Source organism: Strongyloides ratti, assembly GCF_001040885.1.
Source record: "Strongyloides ratti genome assembly S_ratti_ED321, chromosome : X".
Lineage (NCBI taxonomy): Eukaryota > Metazoa > Nematoda > Chromadorea > Rhabditida > Strongyloididae > Strongyloides > Strongyloides ratti.
Window position 1 is genome coordinate 3368285 of NC_037309.1, and position 16131 is coordinate 3384415.

Sequence of the window (16131 nt, forward strand, 5' to 3'; positions counted from 1 at the left end):
TTTATCTCTACTAACATTAATTTAATATTTACCACATTTAACAAAAAGATAATGAATAATTTTTAAAGTCACAAGAATTTTGATAAAGATAAAATTATTTTAACAATAATAAAATGTGTTATTTAAAACAAAGATAATTGTACATTTTTCTTTACTTTTATAAAACAAAATATTTAAAAAAAAATATTATATAAAATAATAAATGATAAAACGTACTTTTTAAAAATGTTTTCTTATTAAAATATCATTTATTTTCAGCGTCTAAAAGTTGTCTAATTTAAAGGACATTCCGACTTATCTTTAGATATTTTCATACATTGTTTTATCTCTTTCTTATAAATTTAAAAAAGAATATAAATATTGTTTTACCAATATTTTGTATTTGTAGGTTCTCCCAATGGAATTAGTAGAATATCTATGTGAATATAGTAATTATACGATTCTTACAACATTAAAAGTTTTTAAAAACTTTAATATTTATTTATATAGATTTCTTTCCAAAAAATACATTTTTTAAAAATAAACTATTTTTTTGTGAAATATTTTTTGATATTTTATGTTGTAAACATTGAAAACTATAATTTTAAATACTAAAAAAAATGTTTTACATTAAATTCACATAGAAAAATTTTTAAAATATATATATATATTTTTTTTCATTAATTTTAGTTGTTAACTATGTCATTTACCATAAATAATATTTGTTGTTGTTGTCCTTTTAGTCATATGGTAATGTTACTATGGTTCTTATTATCACATATTTTAACTTAATCTTTTTCCACCTGTTTTATAAAAAAAAATTCTAATATTTTAGAAATGTTTGAAGCTTTAGAATAATATTTTTTGATTCTAAAGTATTATGAAAACTTATAAAATATATATTATAGTAAATTTTTTGTTTCATTTTCAATATATATATATATAAATATATATATCGTTTTACCTTTCTAGACACATTTATAATAAAAATGATAAGAATTTTATCGAACATATTATTTTTCTATTTCAACTGCTAAACTTAATATTTAACTTATTTTTTTATAAATAATTCTTTTTATTTTTATATTTTCTTCAATTACTATTAACTTTTTTGATTCAGATGAAGTAATTTTACAATATATTTAAGTATTTATTTCATTCTTTTTATTTTTTTTTTAATTATATCAATTTTTATAATTATTAATTGTAATTAAAATTCCTTATTTTATGTCTTAACATTTTTTTTATAAAAATTTACACTTTTATATTTTATTATAATAAAGAAAACATTAAATTAAAATATTTATCTAGTACAAATAAATCATTGAAATATTTTAAATAATTTATAATATAAGAGGATATATCATTAATAGTAATTCTTAATTGCAATAAAGTATTTTATTAGACTCATTCATATTATCTTTAATATTTTTTTTTACAGAACTTTATTTAAGTTTCAATATTTTAATCTATTTATATTATAATCAATTATTTGACAAATTATAAAATAAAGCTTCATATTATTTAGTAATAATTTTTTGCACTCTTCTAATGAATGTGTAATATATACAAATATACATATGATCTATAGAAGTAATGCTGCAACAACCAGTCTCTAAAGAGTTGCGCTCCTTTCAATCATTATCCAAATTTTCAGGAACAGCTCAAAAAGGGTAAGTAAAAAATATAAAATAAGATAAATAAATATTTTACACAAAAACATAATATGCTAAAAGATATAATAATTAAATTTTTACACTTAATTTAATTATAACATTTATTTTTACAATAAAAAGTTATGCCATTATCTAAAATTAATAGAAGAAGATGCTTAAAATATAAACAAATATATGTACATTTTATCATTCTTCCCTGAAACAACCATGTTTTATAATTTTATTTTAAATTTAATTTATATATTTTAAACAATTTTAGTTCAGTGCCACATCGTAGGCAATCTGCTGCAACAAACAATTCTATCACCAAAAGTTCATATGGAAGAAGAAGGCTTCCTGATTCTTTAAATGATGACTCAATGGTAATTTTTAAAAACTATTTTTTTTTCTCTTAAATTAATTATAAAGTTAAAAAAAAATACATATATATATATATAGTTAGAAATATTTAAATTTTTTTTACTATTATTTTATTGAATAAAAATTATTCAAGATACAGTAACAATTATTTTATAGTTTATTATTATTATTATTTTTTCTTTTTTTTTTTTAAATAATATTATATATAAAAAGATAGACATTACCATAAAATTCATTTTACATTTTTAAAATTAGTTTATAGCCTCAGGTTTTATAAAGTTATTCATTCCTATATATTCCCTACTTAGAATCTATTTTTTCATATAAGTAGTACTTCAGTAACTCTTTAATATTTTCTACAATTTTTATAGTCCATAATCTAAAAGTGAAAAATTTTTTTAATAACCTATACGTTTATTATATCACAAATTTGCTTAAACTTTGTTATATATATATCTCAAAATGATGATAAATTTATAAAGAAACTAGAAACAAAATTTTATTGTAAACTATTTTAATACATTTTTGTTTAACTATCCTTTTTCTCTTTTATTGATATGTATATATCAGTTAAAATATATTTTAAATTATAACTGTTTAATACATATAAAAGTGAAATAGCTTAATTATTTTAAAACTATATTCATTATTTAATGATCCTTTTCATTTGAAGACCTTGCAAATAAAATAAATCCCGAATATATCTTTAAGGAGATAAAAAGCTATCATTAACTTACACACCCTCATCTTTATTACATTATTTATTTTTTTTTTTTAACAACGGCATTTTTATATAAAAATATAATACTTTCATGATCCATATAGTTGTAACACAATATATATATATTATATATAAAACTTATATTAATTGTGATTTTATTTACTAAATGATAATATTCTTTAAATATAATATAATTTATATAAAAATTTTTTATCACTTATTATGATTATTAATTTATTAATAATCTTTATTGCTTCTTTCAATTAATATTTACTACTATTTAAAAATTGTATACATATGTTATTCTTTTTCGATTTTTTTTTAAATTAAATCTAGTAATAAGCTTAACACTTTTTAAAGTTTATCTATATTTTATATTCTAAAAAATTTCTTTTTATTTTATAATATTTTTTTAAAAAAAGGAGTATTCATTAAATTTTAATATACTTTTAAGTATCACTTTTTAAAACTAAAAAAGAAAAATTATTAAATTTTATGTTATAATAATTTTTAATAAATAAATAGACATATTATTTATAAACTAAAAAAAAAATTTTTTTTTTTCTTTTTATATATATTCATTTTTAGACAATACGTTCAGTTGATAATACCTTACATCGCTCCCCATCATCAATTCAACAAATGCCATTAAATGTCAAGAGTTTTCACACAAAAAGTGGTATTATATCATCCCACACAAAATCTGAAGAATTATTTCATAAAGATGCATTGTCTGGAGAATATAATAAAAGTAATTCACTAACATATGATGCATCCCCTATACATAAATGGGATAAAAAAGAACAATCTTCAAATGAATGTCATCGACAACCACAAGTTGAATGGAATGATGAGGGGGAGTTTGTTTTTGATGATGAATGTAATTTACCATATCCAGGGTATGTTTATAAACATTAACATAGTGAATATAATTATATTATATATTATAAACTAATAATAAAAAAAAATATATTTCATTTTTTAATTTAATTTATTTTATAGTTTTGTTGAACCAGCATTACATTGTTTCAGTCAAACTAAAATTCCAAGAAAATGGTGTTTAAAAATGGTAACAAATCCATGGTTTGATAGATTAACAATGATAGTAATTATAATAAATTGTATAACATTAGGAATGTATAAACCATGTGAAGATGGTCCAGGATGTAATACTTATCGTTGTCAATTATTATCAATGATAGACCATATGATTTTTATATATTTTTTCTTAGAAATGGTTATTAAAGTAATAGCTTTAGGATTTACGGGTCAAGCTGCATACCTTTCTGATACTTGGAATAGATTAGATTTTTTTATTGTAATTGCTGGAATAGCAGAATATCTACTTCAAGAATATTTAGGAAATATTAATTTAACAGCAATAAGAACTATAAGAGTTTTAAGACCATTAAGAGCTGTTAATAGAATACCATCAATGAGAATATTAGTTAATTTACTTTTAGATACATTACCAATGCTTGGAAATGTTCTATTATTATGTTTTTTTGTTTTTTTTATATTTGGTATTATAGGAGTACAATTATGGGCTGGATTATTAAGAAATCGTTGTACATTAAATTTACCTAAAAAAAATATATCATTAGAAAATTTAAATAATATATTAAAAGATGTACAATTAAGTAGATATTATATTCCAGAAGATACTTCACTTGATTATATTTGTAGTCAAAATGATGCATCAGGTATACATACATGTAATGATTTACCTCCATATGTTTATAATGGTATAAAATGTAATTTAACAATTGATGAATATAATAAAATTGATAATTCAAATTGTATAAATTGGAATATTTATTATGATGAATGTACAGTGGCACCAATGAATCCTTTCCAAAATTCTGTATCATTTGATAATATTGGATTTGCTTGGGTCGCAATATTTTTAGTTATTAGTTTAGAAGGATGGACTGACATAATGTATTATGTTCAAGATGCTCATTCATTCTGGAATTGGATATATTTTGTTTTATTAATAGTTATTGGAGCATTTTTTATGATTAATTTGTGTTTAGTTGTTATTGCTACACAATTTGCTGAAACAAAAAGAAGAGAAACAGAAAGAATGTTACAAGAAAGAAAACGATTATCTTCATATAGCAATTCTATATGTAAGTTAATTTATAAAAAATAAAATAAATTATTATTTATATATATATTTAATATTTATTTTTTTTTATAGATGGAAGTGAAGGTGAAAAATTATCACAAGAACGTGATGAAAATAATGGTGATACTGTATATGCTGCTTTAGTACGTTTTATTTCTCAAACAGCAAGAAGAGTAAAACGTCATTTTCGCAAACAAGGACCAGTTTACAAAACAAGAATATTAAGGTTTTTTGGTCGCAAAACAATTGAAATTCCAAAAAAAAATGATAATAAAGGTATTTCAGAGAGTGATGATTTACTGGAAAAGAAAGATAAAAATTCAGATAATAATAATAGTATATGTGCCTTACAAATAGATATTACCAAAGAAGATAATGATATAAAATCACAAAAAAGTGAATCATTTAATTCAAATAAACGTAAAAATAAAGAAAATGGAAAAATTAAGAAAAAAAATAGTAATATTAGTAAATTTACAGAAATTCGTAATATAGTTAAAAAATTTGTTATTTGTGACCATTTTACAAGAGGAATTCTTGTAGCTATACTTTTAAATACATTATTAATGGGTGTTGAATATCATCAACAACCTGAATGGCTTACAATAATTCTTGAATATAGTAATTATTTTTTTACTGGTTTATTTGCATTTGAAATGTTACTTAAGGTATTTGCTGATGGTTTATTTGGATATTTAGCAGATGGTTTCAATTTATTTGATGGTGGAATTGTTGCTTTAAGTGTTTTAGAAATATTTCAAGAAGGAAAAGGTGGATTATCAGTTTTAAGAACATTTAGATTATTAAGAATATTAAAATTGGTTCGATTTATGCCAGCACTTAGATATCAATTAGTTGTAATGTTAAGAACAATGGATAATGTTACAGTATTTTTTGGTTTATTAGCATTATTTATTTTTATCTTCAGGTAACATTTTTTTTTTATTTTTTTTTTAAATTTACTTTCCTAAACTAACACTTATCCTTAAATTAATTTTTAGTATTTTGGGAATGAATTTATTTGGGTGCAAATTTTGTAAGATAGATGAAGGATTATCGGGACCAGATTCTAAAAAGTGTGAAAGAAAAAATTTTGATTCACTTTTATGGGCATTAATAACTGTATTTCAGGTATGATTAATAATACAATTATACTTGAACCTGTTACCTTTTTATAGCATTATTTTTTATTTTTTTTTTTAATATATATATATTTATATATATATATTTATAATATAAATATTTTGTGAGTAAATTTATTATTATAGTGTTCTTGGAATGATATTGTTTGGATGCCAATTTTGTAGTAATATAAATTCAGGTGAAAAATGTACTCCAGATGAAGTTCTTTTTAATCGTAAATCTTGTAATTGTTTTCGTATGGATTTTGATTCTTTTTTGCATGCTATTGTTACTGTATTTCAGGTATTATTATTATTTTTTAAAGAATATTTTAATAACAAAATTAACAAATAATATATATATATATATATAAATGTATACATGTATAATTATATTCTTATTATAGATTTTAACACAAGAAGACTGGAATATGGTATTATTTAATGGAATGGCTCAAACAACTCCTTGGGCGGCATTATATTTTGTTGCATTAATGACTTTTGGAAATTATGTATTATTTAATCTTTTAGTAGCCATTTTAGTAGAAGGTTTTCAAGAATCAAAAGAAGAAGAGAAACGTCAATTAGAGGAAGAAGCTAAAAAACGTGCAGAGGAAGAAGAAAAAGAAAGGAATAAAGAATTAGAATTATTGATAGCTAAAACAACATCACTTAGTTTTATGGGTAAATCAAATACTAAAACAGCTACTTGTACATGTAGTAAAGATATATTAAATAAAGAATCATCACAATTAACAAATGAAAATACATTAAAAATTCCTGATAGTAGACCAAGAGCCTACTCATCATCTATTGAATCATGTAAAAGTTTTAATAATATTAAATTAGAACATGATTGTAATGGTGATATTAAAAATGATGATGAATTATTTATTAATAATGATGAAACTAATAAAAAATTTGACTTTTGTAAAAATAGAAATATTGATAAAAAAAAATTTTCTAAAAGTCAAGAAAATTTAATAGAAAGAAGTTCAAGTGACATTGAAAATTCTTGTAAAAAATTATCAAAAAAAGATAAAATGTATGATTCAGCAAAAGATGTATATTCAGAAAAATCAATAATACATTTTCAAAATAATAGTAATGAAATTAAAGATAATAATAGTTATTTAGAAAATTCACGTTTAAGAACAAATAGTTGGTGTGGTATTCAAACATTATTTAATCCACAATGTCCTATACATAGTAGAAGAGCGCTAATTGAAGCATATGCTAGAGATAAATTAATACAAGCAAGTCAAGAATTACAACAAGTACTTGTTGAAGAAGAAAGAAAAGCTGAAGAAAGAAAGAATACATTTTGTCGTAAATTATTTACAAAAACATGTCTATATAAAAGAAAAGATTATTCATTATTTTTATTTTCAACAAAAAATAAATTAAGAATTAGTTGTTTAAAATTAACACAAAAAAAATGGTTCGATTATACAGTATTAGTATTTATTGGAATTAATTGTATAACATTAGCTATGGAAAGACCTTCAATTCCTCCTGATAGTTTAGAAAGAAAATTTTTAACAATTATAGGATATATTTTTACAATAATTTTTACACTTGAAATGTCATTAAAAGTAATTGCTAATGGTTGTTTATTTGGAAGAGGAGCATATTTTAAAGATGGATGGAATATACTTGATGGTATACTTGTTATAATATCACTTATTAATATTATATTTGAAATGCTTGTTCACATAGATTCACCAAAAATATTTGGTGTTATAAGAGTTTTAAGATTATTACGTGCATTAAGACCACTTCGTGTAATTAATAGAGCACCTGGTGTTAAACTTGTTGTAATGACATTAATTAGTAGTTTAAAACCTATTGGAAATATTGTACTTATATGTTGTACATTTTTTATTATATTTGGTATTCTTGGTGTTCAATTATTTAAAGGAATGATGTATCATTGTATTGGTCCTGATGTTAGTAATATAACAACAAAAAATGAATGTTTAGCTGTTAATGGAAATAAATGGGTAAATCATAGATATAATTTTGATAATCTTGGACAAGCATTAATGTCTTTATTTGTTTTATCAAGTAAAGATGGATGGGTTTCAATAATGTATCAAGGTATTGATGCTGTTGGTGTTGATATGCAACCAATAGAAAATCATAATGAATGGAGAATGATATATTTTATATCATTTTTACTTCTTGTTGGATTTTTTGTACTTAATATGTTTGTTGGTGTTGTTGTTGAAAATTTTCATAAATGTAAAGAAGCATTAGAAGCTGAGATGAGAGAAAAAGCAAGACAAAAACGATTAGCACGTAAATTAAAAAGACAACAATATGAAGATCATTGTGCTTTAAAAAAAAAACAAAAAGAAAAAAGTTATCCATATTGGTATAATTATGGTCCAGCTAGAATGTATACACATAACATAGTTACATCAAAATATTTTGATCTTGCAATTGCAGCAGTTATTGGTATTAATGTAATATCAATGGCAATGGAATTTTATATGATGCCTTCTGGTTTAAGATATGTATTAAAAGCTTTAAATTATTTTTTTACAGCTGTATTTACATTAGAAGCAGCTATGAAATTATATGCTTTAGGACTTAAGACTTTCTTTATGGAAAAATGGAATCGTTTAGATATGTTTATAGTAATTTTATCAATTGCTGGTATTATATTTGAAGAATTTGAAGCACTTGAATTACCAATAAATCCAACAATTATTCGTGTTATGAGAGTTCTTCGTATAGCACGTGTCTTAAAACTTCTTAAAATGGCAAAAGGAATTAGATCATTATTGGATACTGTTGGTGAAGCATTACCACAAGTTGGAAACCTTGGATCCTTATTTTTCTTATTATTTTTTATTTTTGCAGCATTAGGTGTTGAATTATTTGGAAAATTAGAATGTTCTGATGATCATCCTTGTGATGGACTTGGAGAACATGCACATTTTAAAAATTTTGGTATGGCATTTTTAACATTATTTAGAATTGCAACTGGAGATAATTGGAATGGTATTATGAAAGATGCATTAAGAGATGATTGTGATCCTTCTGATCATTGTGATACTAATTGTTGTGTTGATCCAATTTTAGCACCATGTTTCTTTGTAGTTTTTGTTCTTATATCACAATTTGTTCTTGTAAATGTTGTTGTAGCTGTTCTTATGAAACACTTAGAAGAAAGTAACAAAAAAAATGAAATAACAGAAAGTGAAGTCGTTAATTCAGGAATTGAAGTTGATGTTAATAAAATTGATGTTAATATTGGTGATGAAAATGATTTTGAACATAAACCATTAACTGTTGTTGCCTTAGAACAACAAATTATTGATTTAGAACAAAAAATGTTTGAAGATGGGCGTTTAGAAATAACGGCAAATTCTAATGCTACAAATGATAAAACTACTAATAATGATTGTATTGAAAAAAATATAAAATAAAATATATTCAAATATTAATAGTTACAGAATTATAATTAGAAGAATTTATTGAAAAATATAAAAGATGACGTTTCTTTAAGAAAGGGTTTTCACTTATCGCGAGGTTTTTCGTGCCAATATTTAATTTATATGCAAAAAATTTTATTGTGCTTAATTTGCAATAAAAATTTTAAATTTTTGTTATTTTTTATTGTAAAAATCTTTTTAACAAAAAAATAAAGATTTAAATCATTGATATTTTTTATTAATTGTAAAATTATTTATCGTAAAATATTTATATGATTAATTTCTTTAGAACAATATATTTTTTAATAAATTTTATATTATTTTTTTTTTGTCCATTAAAAAAATTCTAATTCATTATAACATTTTTTATTATTATATTATAATTTGTTTCCTTTACTTTATAAAAAAAAGTTTTATTTTTTAAAATGAGGTAAAAAATAACTTTACAGGTTACCTTATAATTTGAACAATTTTAACTAAAGAACATAACTGTTCCTAATTTTTTTGTTTTTTAAATAAAATAATGTTAATGATTAAATTCTTGTATAATGTATATTATTCTATAACAATAACATTTTCTTAATTTTATTGTCAATGTATTTATATTTTCAGGCCTACCTGATTACATATTTTAAATAAATAAATTAATCAAGGTTATAACAATTAATAATCTAAATTATTATATAAAACCAATTGTGTCAAACTATTAAATATTTTTTATAGTTAATTAAATGAATATTTAAAAAAAAAATAGTCATTTTAAAATCATATATTAACATATTTAATATAAAAAAAACATTGTATATAATTATTAAATAGTCAAAAACAAAGTATTTATTTTTTTTTTAAAAAAGTAAAATTTCAATAAAAGTCGGTAACGTAAAATTTGTTTCTCGTTTACGATATATTTTTATAAATTATTTTTATTGTTATTTTATTAAAATAAATAAAAAAATATATATTTTTTTTAATTTTAAAAATAGAATAATTAATAATAGTTCTAAATAAATTTAAAATAATTGGATCTAATAATAAAAATCTTCTATATTTATTTGTTGAATGATTATACTAACTTTTTAAAATTTATTTACAAATTTATAATAATTTATGGAATGATTCATATATGGTTATTTCAGTTCTTTTAAATTACAAATATATAACTTTCTATCATTTTATTATTATAAATAAATCCAGTTCTTATTATAAAATACCTAAATATTAATAATACTTTCTTTTTACATATATTAAATAGTTTTTACTATTAAATATATATATTTTATGATATTTCATAAAAATTTATCTAATCTATTTACTATAATTTAATTAAATTATCTTTGATCAAATTGTTTGTAATATGAAAAAAATATATATATTTAATGAAAAATTTTTTATCTTTTTTTTAATTATTCAATTTACAAATTTTCTTATTTATAGTAATGACTAATCACAATTTTATTTTATTTATATATTATCTATTTTTATTTGAAAAAAAAGATGCCCAGAAGATATAAGAAAAGTTAAAAATTTAATATATAACATCCTGTAATATAATATAAATTAGAAATAATATTACAATTTTGTAACATTATTAATAATGTATATAAATAGGAATAAAATCATTTTTAAATAAATTTTGTATCTTATCTTCAATTTGTATCTAGTGACATGACATTTCTTGTCTTAATATCATTGATCCCAATTAATAATTCTTAGAAACAATTTGAATATGTTGTATAATATTATGACAGGTTACTACTTCTTATTTTAAATTGTTCATTTGCCCATTAATTCATGTGAATAATAATAATAATCATATATATATCTATATATTTGATGCGCAAATTTAATTCAATGCCAGTAATCTTTTGTGTATTGTGATAAAAATCGTTTAAGTATATAGAAACATTTACAAGATTAAAAATTTTTATAGATCATTTATAGTAAAATTTTGTATTATATGATGGAAGATTAATTTTTACCATAAAATACTTATTCTTAACTACAACTCAAAATAACTTCTTTTTTTTTATACAAAATACTCATAATAAAATATTTTTCTTTTTTAAATTTGTTTGTTTAAAAAATCTTTTCATTAAGCATTTTTTTTTAATATATTAATTTTATTTTTTTTAATTTTTAAGTTACATTTTATATCTTTTAAAAAATTAACGTCTAGAAGTCTTTAATCTAATTTTAATTAACCTTTTTACATTATCAACCTAATTTTTTATCTTTTTATTATTATATTTGATAGAATTGTCAAAACTACCATCATATAATCATCTACTTTTATTAAAGTGAAATTGTTACAAAAATTTGTTCTTCTTTCAATCTTTTGTTTTACTTTTTATTACATTTGATAGACATAAAAAAAAAAATTCATTCATAAATTTAGGTGGCGGTCATTTATAATCATTTTATAAAAATGGTTCTTTAATATTTCTTAATTATGCTTCATTTTATCATTGTTTTATCATATAATAGAAATACATTTTTTTTTTCTAATAATTTATTATATTTTAGGTTTTAATGGGTCAGTTACTCAAATTATTTTTTTTATTATCATTACCATTTTTGGTGATTTTTAATATCACTACAGCACAAAGTAATTCTTCAATTGAAGTTACAGATGTTACGGATTTTCCTGTCGCAATAACAACTGAATTAATTACAACAGATAAAAATGATGATATAAAATTAATTAATAATGAAGAAATATCTGTTACAACACAATCTATAGAAATTAATAATACTACAAATAAAAATATTTCTGAGGAAGAAAAAATTTCAGGTTCAAAAGACTTGTTTGAAGAAAAAGAGATTGAATTGTTTGCCCAATCTAGTACAGAAGTTATTAAAAAATCTAAACAAAATGAAATTAGGATTAATTTTGATGACTTAGATAAAGAAGATTATCATGATGCGGTTGAAAATGTATATTAAAAATATTTTTATATTATAAATATTTATCTTTTTTTTTTTTAGATGAAACCAGCGGAAGTTGATGATGAGGTTATTGATGAGTTAGTAAATAAATTTTTAAACACTGGAAGTATAACTGGAGGAGAGACTAAAGAAAAACCAGCATTTATTAATAAAAATTTTATCAAATTAATTAATTCATCTGATTATTGGAAATTAGATAATATTAAAGAAGAATTTAGTATTAATGATGAAAAAGAAGCTGAAAAATGGGTTGAAGGATATAATAAAGAAGCTCAAAAAGTTTTAAAAGAAGTTTCATTAGCTGGTTGGAATTATTTTGTTGGTGTTACACCAACAACTAAACAATCATTAAGTGAAGCAGAAGAAGTTTTAGGTTATTTCTTATCATCAACATCAAAACAAGCAAAACAATTTAATGTTAAAAATATTAAAGATTCTCTTGTTGCAAAACAATTACGATTAATAAGTGTAGAAGGAGTTAAAGCACTTGGTGAAAATAAATCATTAGAACATGATATGATTTTAGCTGAAATTAACAAAATATTTGTTAATACAGATATATGTGATGGTAAAGATATTCAACATTGTATTTATAAAGTTACTGATTTATCATCTATCATTCCACAAGAAGATAATGTAAATAGATTAACAAAATTATGGAAATCATTTCGTGATAAAGCTGCAAATTCTACAAGAAATAATTATATTAAACTTGTTCATATATTAAATGATAGTGCAAAGGCCGCTGGTTTTTCAAATACAGCTGCTATGTGGAATTCTCCATTTGATTTATCGACAAGAGATACACCACCAGAGATTAATATAATGAATGAAGTACAAAATGTTCAAAATAAATTAATGCCATTATATAAAGAAATTCATACGTATATAAGACATTACTTACCCGTTATTTATCAAAATGCCACAGATATAACTAGAGATGGGCCAATTCCAGGGCACTTACTTAAATCATATAATGGTGATGACTGGTCTGCATTTTATGATACAGCTAAGCCATTTGATGATATAGAAGATATTGAAAGTGAAATAATGAATGCTTTACATGCACAAAATATAACAGTTAAAGGAATGTTTACAAAAGCATATAGATATTTTAAATATTTAGGTTTTGAAAAAGCACCATCAAGTGTATGGTCAAAATCTGTATTTACAAGAATGTGGTCTAGAAGTATGATATGTAATCCATCAACATCAATTGATATGAATGATGGTATTGATTATAGAATAAAGACATGTGAAATATTAGGAATTAAAGGATTTAAACAAGCACATAAACTTATTGCTGATATGTATTATCAATTTGAATCTAAAGATCAACCACTTTTATTACATGATGCTCCAAATCCTTCATTTAAATCAGCATTGTCAAATGCTATTAGTATTGCAGCAGGTAATACTGATTATTTAAAATCACTTAAATTATTACCTGAAAATTATGTTATATCTGAAAATGCTAAAATTAATAGTTTATTTAAAGAAGCAATTGAAGAATTTGTTAAACTTCCATCATATCTTATTGTTGATTTATTTAGACAAGAAATATTTGAAGATACATTATCACCAGAAGAATGGAATGAAGAATGGTGGAGATTACGTACAAATCTTCAAGGAATAAAATCACCATTAAAAGATGAGAAAAATGATAATGATGTTCTTGTTAATACATATGTTACACAAAAACATTCTCCAGCTATTAGATATATAATATCATACGTTATTCAATTCCAAATTTTAAGAGCATTATGTCCAGATACACCATCTAATATGTTATTTAATGGATGTGTTTTGGATAAAGATATTATGAGTAAAATTGAAATTATTATGAAAGAAGGAGCAACAATAGATTATTTAACTGCATTAGAAATGATTACAGGAGATAGAAAATTTGATGCTACACCAATTATTGAATATTTTTCACCACTTTATGATTGGTTAAAAAAATATAATGAAGAAAAAGGTTTATATGTTGGATGGGATGGTAAAGGTGAAAAATTTAATGAATCTGAATTACCTAAAGTAGAAGTTGTTCAAACAGGTGTAGCTAGAAATGAATTTGGAAATGAAGGTAAAATTGCTTATCCAGGTCAAGATTGTAGTAAAGGAGAAGATTGTCTTTTGGAATCTATTTGTAATGGTACAAGATGTATTTGTGGAGAGGGTCTCTTTACTTTAGAAGTTGCTGGAACATATTCATGTGTAAAAGGAAATCCTAGTAAAGCAGGTTTTGGTGATGGAAGTGGTGGTCTATTAATTGGTCTTTTTGAACAATCATCTTCAACTACTACACTTTCTCCATCAACGACCTCAATATCACATGAAAATAGATCAACTAAATCAACTATATCAAAAGAAAATAAAGGTTCAAAAAATATTTTTAATTATTTTTTGGTAGTCTTTCTTATTACATTTTATTTATTCCGAAACTAATTGATAAGTAATTCAATTTGTTCAGGTCTCTATATTAATTAATTTTACTTTATATTAATAAAATTACATTATATATCTTAATACATTATATAATAATAATAAATTTATTATTTTTAAATTATTTACTGCAAAAAAAAAAATATGATATTTTTGATTTAACAATTAAATATTTTTGTTATCAAAATAACATTTTGTCTATTTTATGATATTTCATTTTTCATTATATATAATTTAAAAATTGTTTAATAATTCAATGATCTTTATATATTGTGATAAAAACATAATTTATTTAAAAAATTTTTTTTATATAAATATCCCTGACATAAATTCTTGATTACAAATATTTTATTAAAACAATTTATTTATTAACATAAATAAAAAATTTCCCTCTTCTAATAAAATAAAAGACATATATATATGAGTGGATCAAAATTTTTGCCACATCAATTGAGTCAATTGGTATTATAGTCTAGTCCTTGTTTCTTACTAAAGAAAAATGTTGTATCAAATATAAATAATATATATATATAATATATAATAAATATATATATATATTTATATATTGAAATAATAATCATATATCATCTGAATATTTTGAATGTCATTTTGTTATTGAAATAAACGATCATTAACTGGAGGAGGTAAAAAGAGAGACATATTTCAGGAGAAATACGATAAATGATAAGAATAAAAATATGTATATATCTATCTTAATGTGAATATCAATTATTTTTTAATAAAGAAAATAATAAAAGTATCTGTTACACTAAATATTTAATTTATTTTAGAAATTAAAATAAAATCAGTGTTATATTAAGATATTTAATAAATAATTTAAAAGAGTAATAAAAGATAAGGTAATTAGAAAAAAAAAATTATATAAGTTTAATAAAAAATTTTATTCTAATAAAAATTTTTTTAAAGTTAAATTATTATATAAAAATTAAATTTATATACCAAAATTTTAATTATATTATAAAAAATAATAAGAAAATATGAAAATAATAATTTTTTAATGTAAAAGTATTCAATCAATTTGACAAATTGGTGATAAACTTTTTCAATATTCAATATATTAATCATATACCATTAATAACAATTTTAATTGATATATTTATAACCACCTACAGAATTTTAAACAATGATTTAAAATAATTATTAGGTAAATTTTATATAAACACGTAGACAACTGTATAACAAAGAAAAAAACAACATTTTTTTTTATCAAAAAGTAAAAAAATTTTAAGCTTATTTCCCCATTTTCTAAATATATCTTTTTGCTGTTTATCAAATTTTAAAAAAAAAA

The 16131-nt window shown here is 21.0% G+C and overlaps 2 protein-coding genes across 2 annotated transcripts; both read left to right on the top strand.

The window, feature by feature from the left end:
• Nucleotides 1-1575: 1575 nt before the first annotated feature.
• On the top strand, nucleotides 1576-9425 carry SRAE_X000071100 (Voltage-dependent calcium channel, T-type, alpha-1 subunit family and Ion transport domain and Voltage-dependent channel, four helix bundle domain-containing protein; the record flags this gene model as incomplete). The annotated part of the gene is made up of 7 exons (XM_024645087.1): nucleotides 1576-1652; nucleotides 1915-2017; nucleotides 3325-3635; nucleotides 3739-4868; nucleotides 4940-5795; nucleotides 5869-5998; nucleotides 6396-9425. The coding sequence occupies 7 exons, from the start codon at nucleotides 1576-1578 to the stop codon at nucleotides 9423-9425; spliced, it is 5637 nt and encodes a 1878-aa protein (XP_024510580.1).
• Nucleotides 9426-11960: 2535 nt separating this feature from the next.
• Nucleotides 11961-14825, top strand: SRAE_X000071200 (Peptidase M2, peptidyl-dipeptidase A family-containing protein; the record flags this gene model as incomplete). The annotated part of the gene is made up of 2 exons (XM_024645088.1): nucleotides 11961-12365; nucleotides 12417-14825. The coding sequence occupies 2 exons, from the start codon at nucleotides 11961-11963 to the stop codon at nucleotides 14823-14825; spliced, it is 2814 nt and encodes a 937-aa protein (XP_024510581.1).
• Between the last annotated feature and the right edge of the window lie 1306 nt (nucleotides 14826-16131).